Below are 6547 nucleotides of genomic sequence, written 5' to 3'. Positions count from 1 at the left end.
TAGGTGAGTCCTCAGTCTTTCCAAGGTAAAAGAGCTCAGAGTTTATGAATCAGACCCCTAAAAACCCTGAGACTGACTTGCAAGTCACATGATTTAAAAAAATAACAATCATGAGGCTCAATTTTTTTTTTTGGCTAAAACTGTAAATCTCAGGTAATGGCCCCCCGCTGGAGACACTAAGTGCTCGAGTGAAGCATGGAATAAAGTGCCATGTGTGGTAAATAAAGAACAAAACAAGGGGACAAGGCAAGGCTCCCTAGGCAGAAGCCTCTAGCCTGCTGCCCCCCATTGTCACGTCTTTATGGCAGCAGCTTACGGTGACGAAAGAACTGCCAGTCGCAGCCGGTGACGTAATAGTACTAGAGCAGACCCGCACCCCCAAGCTGCTCCTCCAGCCCGGCCGGGGGCACTCTGCCAGGCCCCGCTCCTGCGGCCAAGCCTGGCGTCAGGTTTGGCCACGACGCGGACAGCGCGCACCCCACTGCGCATGCACGTTATTACTCTCTTCAGGCCCGTCTCTCCCGCTGCCCCCACCAACCAGGCTGCCGCCCGCGCATCCGCTTTATCAACCCCCTAAGCCAGCCAACTCCACGACGCACGCGCGTTATCACGCCTCAGACGACCATTCTGCTGGGCATGCGCCTTATAAGCCTCTTTTTAGCCCATTTTCGCGGGAACGGGTGTCGTGGGTCATGTGACTAGTGCTCTGCTTCCGCGTTGGTTCCTAAACGTCATCAAAGCGCGCCGTTCTGCCTTTCCAGCTGTTGGGTTGGGTGGCTATGGTGCTGCTGGTGCGAGACCTGGAGGCCTCTCGTGCCGGGCCGTTACCACTACCCGTTGGGGGCGGCTCGGTCCGGGATTTGCTCCGCCTTCGCTGCAGGGCGCAGGTAGGGTGGGGCCCCCGGCGCGGCGCAGCCCCTTCCTTTTCTCCTAGGGGTGGTGGTGATGTTGTCTCTGTAGGGAAAGTCCCACTGCGCGGGGTTCTAGGGGTGTGACGTCATCTCTAACCCCCACTCCCCGTCCGACTTGGCTTCTTCCGTTCCTGGGCGCGGGGGGTGGTCTAGTTCCCTGCTACAGAATCCGGAGGGGCGGGGCGCGGGGCCTGTGCGAGCCCTGTCTTGCCAGTGTCGCTGCTTCGGTCCCCGCATGGGCCACGAGGCCTTTAATGCCTGGGCTTGACCTCTGGAGGTTCCCTCCAGCCCTGCTCTCTAAGGCTTCTTTGTTTTGTGCCCTGTCTCTTTGGTGGTTGTGGCTGCCACTGGGTGCCGTAGAGGGGGCCTTGTGGCATGTCATGGGGGCTGCCCCTTGTGCATCTCCTCCAGCTAGTAATGTGTGTGCCTTGCCCATAGCAGTGCCCTGGCGCTCCCAACACTGGGTACCCCCCGCGGGGTCTGCCTCTGCTGCCAGAGGCTGATGGAGCCTTTTGGCAGATTTCATGTTTCCCCCAAACTTGCACAAAATGAGCTGTTGCTGCCCTTATGGCTTGGTGTGTGGCCAGCACCGAGTGTGCGGCCAGCTTGTAGATGTTTGCCCCAAACTGCTCACAGTGTAAATATCTGGGGAGATGTGATGTGAGTAGCCTGAACTTGCATAGGAAATTTGAATATAGTTGCGAATGGCCTGCTTTTGGTTCTTATCCTTTTTAGACTAGAGGTGCCGCCCTCTGACAAAATGCCAGCTCTCACCTTCCATTTTCAGTTTTGCCTCCAGGAAAAAGAACAGAGCCGTTTTTTTCTGTTGCAGAGAACTTGGGGAGACCATGACCCTGGATGCCTATTTCAAAGTTCTGGGTTTCATGTTTGCATATCTCCGTGTTGATGTGACACGGCACCCCGCAGCACTGTTGAAAGGATCTCAGGGCACCTTAGGGTGCTGTGCTACCCTGGTGGAGAATCATTGACTTGGGCGAAGTCTAGCACTTCACTACCAAAAGGAACATTACCCCTGTATTTAAACAGAAATCAGCTGTACTCAAAGCTTGCTTTCATAATTAAAATAGCTTTTTATTCTCCCTTCTCAGCCATAGGGAAAACATCAGAGCTTGCATGCTCAGCCTCTGCAGGTGGCAGAAGTGACACTTCTTGTGCCTTGTGGCCAGTTGGCCAGCTGTGCTTCACTTGTTTTCACTTCCCTGCTCCTGTTCTGGGAAATGGGGATCTTGAATGCAGGGGCGGGAAATTATTTTGGGCAGAGGGCTGCTTACTGAGTTTTGGCAAGCCATTGAGGGCCGCATGAGAGGCAGCCCAGGGCAGATAAATATTAATTTTCTAAATTTTTTTTAGGGGCCAGTCAGGCCGCAAGCAGCCCACCTGTGTTGCAAAGCCTCACAATTATTGTGAGAACTGACAAACATGTTAGATGAGTTTTCACACTCTTTGATTTGTCCCATTGCCTAAGCTTAGCTGAGCAGAAGGTACTCATTTTTGGATGGTGAAGAATGCTATTGTGTGTCAGTTGGTGAAATATGGTGTATTTTAACAGTAGACTTGAAATGTAAACTGTGGTATGAGCACCGTTAACCTACACTATAATCTTAAATGGCAAATCGTGTACATTAAATCCTGTTCATCAAATGAGTTGCTTGGTAACTTGATTTGAAATGGTTGTAATTTTTTTGGTAGCGTTAAAGCAATGACTCTCAAACTGTTTGGATTCAAGGCACCTCCCTATAACTTCTGTGAAAAACTAATTTTTAGACTACAATGCTTTCTTCTTTTGAAAAGGTCCTGGCAGTGGGGTTGGGGACATCTCTGAAACTGGGCTTACCTGCCTAGTTTATCTGCGTATTTCCAGCACCTTGGCTGAGAATTACAGTGTTAAAATTAACATTATAGCAGTGATGGGACTAGATGCAAGAAACAAGAATTTCTTTGGTTGGACCAACTGAGTAGTTGAGAGAGAGAGAAGCTTTTAAATGCCAGGCATTCTTCATACAGTCATTTGTAACTTTTTACAATTACTTATTCAGTGAATGGTTTCAGATCTTTTATGGATTTTTTTTTAATAACATAAAAAAATGGTGGTGGGGGAGGCCATTCTCCTCTTAATTGTACTCTTAAAATGGAATATGCTGAATGATCCTAGTCTGTCTTTATAGAATGAGCTTTATAATTTCTAGGGAATTCCTGAGGACTGTGTCTATGTCAAGTGCAATGGACGACTGGTTAACCCTGAAGATGAGCTCCAGGATGGAGCTGTTTATAGTTTGGAACCAAGACTCTGTGGTGGAAAAGGAGGTTAGTTACTGATTCTTTTCTTGTACTAAACAGAGGTGAATTACTGTCACAATTTTACCAACTGTCTGTTGGAGTCAAGGCTCAAAGTTTTAAAAAAATCTCAGATGTTATCGGTATACTGAGTGCACAACTGGTATGCTATAGTGGCAAAACATTCCTATTTGGGGAGTACTTTTTTGTAGCAGTATAGTGAAACCACTCTCCAGGAGTAAGACAAGATGTAGCAGTAAAAACTCAGTTTTGCTATTATGTTTGCACCTTTTTTGGGGATTCCATGTTTGCATGCTCTTGATCATTGTAGGTGTGCTGGCAGAAGTCCATAAATTCATCTGGCTTAAGTGACTTATGAACATAAATCTGACTTTTTTCAAAAGTGATTTGCGCCCTTTGACGTTATAAAGTACGGCTTGTTTGTTTGCTTTCCACCCTCAGAAGCGCTGAAGCTACAACATGCAGATTCTTAGCTTATTGTTTCATATTAAAAGTAGTGAACCTTGTTTGAAAACGTGTCTGAGTTTCCTTATTTTAAGGTTCATGACCATAAATCTGCTGCAGAACCCTAAACAAAATCAAGCATTCATATTTTTTTTTAAAGCTCCCAACTGTGATCACAGAAATGGTAGGACAATACTGCATTGATTAAAGTCACAAGTCTTCAGATGGTTTGAAACTGTACCTGTGAAACCCCAAAAAGACTATTTACATGGTCAGAGTATTTTGCTGCTGATTGCTTTAGAAACATTCAGTTCTGTTGTTCATCCTGCAGTCTCAAATTCCCCTTCTAGGTGTCACTTGCCAGTCACCTGCTTCAGTCTGTAATTGTGTTGTAGAAGTCTTGCATTGCTGGCTGCTTGTGCTGCAGATTTTTTTTTTTTTTGTTAATTGTTGCATTTTTTTAAAAAGCAGTTTAGTTGCATGATTTTCACATTTGCTTCAATAAATTCTTATATTTACATTCTGAGAGAACTGGATTTAATATTTTAATCTGCTATGCCTACAGGCAGAGTTAGGAAATAGCTCCTTACGTGCTTTGGGATATCAAATCCTGGGCAACCTTTAATAAAGCTGTTCCTCCTTCAATGTCTGCTTTGTAAAAGTCTGCTTACCTCTGGCATTCATTTTGTTTTAATAGATGGAGTAAACTTTCTCTAGGTGAGTGTCCAATTATGTAAGCTTTTTATGATGGTCTTGAAAAGCACCTTAAGACTTGGAGTACAGTACAGTTTCTTCTACTTTTTTAAATTAAAGAATAACATTTGGCACTTTAAAGCACTCTAATAACGTTAATCCATGCTGCACCTCTTTGAGGTAAATGTAGCTCTGCTAATTCATGGTTGGGTGATAAAAACCAAGACACCCAAGCTGGTGTTACAAGTTAGTGACACCAGATGTGTACATGTAATCTTAACATTACTAAGTCTCTGCTGATAGTCTCTTTCCACCCCCACAAAAAAACCCAAACCACAATGCTTTGTATGATGGCTTCTGTCAGATGATGGATATTTGCTCAGACTTTTACAAAATCCAGGGTGCATCTTGGAGGAAAAAAGGCATTTTTCTAGACTACTGTTCAGGGAGTCTGTCAGGGATTGTGACAGTGGTTCCACAGGGAGAGATGTACTAGTTAGATGGTAGGGACACGTCCTGAGGTGCTTTCAGAACAGAGAAAATTGAGGAACACTGTATTAGGGGATTCCAATAATAGTTTGTAGCTTCTGGGTGGAAGCATAGGTGCTGTGATATTTGTTGGCTCTCTCAAAATCATGCCAGGTGAATTCCTGCGCTAATGTGAGAATTTTTTTCACTTAGTTATACCTTAAACGCCTTTCTTTGACTTGCTGTTCGGAGGTATAGACAAACATGAACAACCTATGGTTGGGTAAAAGATGCAGAAGCTTACTGAATGTCAGCTACTCTGTGGTAACTGGCTTTTATCCCATGGTAAGTGGGGAATGTAAGAGGTAAACTACAGACTAGGATCAGTCAGTTCCTGTGGAACACTGATGCATGATAAATCCTCAGTCCTTGCTCTGCAGTTAACTATTATGCCCATACCCTTGGGTTTTTGGCCCAACAGTATACCTGATCATATCTCTTAAATATGTTCCTGCATGATCAGGGCACAGCAGAGCAGGGCTGGCCCTACGAGGAGAGGCTATGGGACCTGAGCCTGTTCAGCCTCCACAAGAGAAGGCTGGGGAGGGGATCTAGTGGTCTGTTACAAACTAGTCAGAGGGGACCAGCAGGGATTGGAGGAGTCCCTGTTCCCCCGAGCACTACCAGGAGTGACTAGAAATAACGGTCACAAGCTGGCAGAGGGTAGGTTCAGACTAGATATCAGGAGGCGCTACTTCACGGTCAGGGTGGGTAGGATCTGGAACCAACTTCCAAGAGAAGTGGTGCAGGCTCCTACCCTGGGGGTCTTTAAGAGGAAGCTGGACGAACACCTTGCTGGGGTTGTTTGACCCCAGTACTCTTTCCTGCCATGGCAGGGGGTCAGACTCAATGATCTGGTCAGGTCCCTTCTGACCCTACCAACTATGAAACTATACCTCATCTTTTGGGCTCCAAGAGGCCAATCACCAACTCTGCTATGTCCCATTTCTTGCTAACAGTGAGGCTAAAGAATCTTTTCCTTAAGGTAGGTACATATTGTGTTTTGCTGTCTCCCCTTATTTTTGGGGAATGTTTTTAAAACAGTAGTGGTTCTTATTCTCTTGATCTCTATCACAGCTTCATAGTTACTTCTGTTAACTCTTTCCCTCAGGTTTTGGATCAATGCTCCGAGCACTTGGTGCTCAAATTGAAAAGACAACAAATCGAGAGGCTTGCCGAGACCTTAGTGGAAGAAGGCTCCGAGATGTTAATCATGAAAAAGCGTGAGGCACTTATTTCTTCATAATATTGTTATAAAATAGAATGACCATGTATTCTGTTGTTGGCTAGTGTAAAATAGAGGCAGCTGTACTGTGAAACCTGTTTGTTACCAACAAGTAATAAATCCTCCTTTTATGTTTTTTCTTATGGGTAGAAAAACCTTCTACCTAACAGTCCTCTGAGAATCCTTTAATTCTGCCCCGCCCTGCCCCTGGTAAAGTTGCAGAACTGTTACTCGTGCAGCTTTGGCACCTAGACACCACAACTTTTGAAGGCAGTTTTCTGCCCATCTGTCCATTCATCTGTGAAATTCCTTTGTTTCTTCAGGCTACATCTCTATTAAATCATCTACTTTTTTTTTCTTTCTTTTCTCCTTCACTGCCCAGTCCTTGTTTAGTTTAGTTTAGTTTAGTTTAGTTTAGTTTAGTTTAGTT

At 45.3% G+C, this 6547-nt stretch overlaps 1 protein-coding gene across 1 annotated transcript in view; it reads left to right on the top strand.

Annotated features, from left to right (window-relative positions):
- The first annotated feature begins 698 nt into the window (after positions 1 to 698).
- The window catches only part of SDE2 (SDE2 telomere maintenance homolog), a 13490-nt gene continuing 7641 nt past the window's right edge, over positions 699 to 6547 (top strand). The window contains exons 1-3 of the mRNA XM_019549554.1: positions 699 to 887; positions 3119 to 3236; positions 6004 to 6115. Of these exons, the coding sequence (XP_019405099.1) occupies positions 780 to 887; positions 3119 to 3236; positions 6004 to 6115 (338 nt within the window). The 5' untranslated portion in view covers positions 699 to 779. The remainder of the gene's footprint in view (positions 888 to 3118; positions 3237 to 6003; positions 6116 to 6547) is intronic.

This window comes from Crocodylus porosus, unplaced genomic scaffold, assembly GCF_001723895.1.
Source record: "Crocodylus porosus isolate Cpor-Errol unplaced genomic scaffold, CroPor_comp1, whole genome shotgun sequence".
Lineage (NCBI taxonomy): Eukaryota > Metazoa > Chordata > Crocodylia > Crocodylidae > Crocodylus > Crocodylus porosus.
This window is presented reverse-complemented; position numbering and strand designations above follow the sequence as displayed.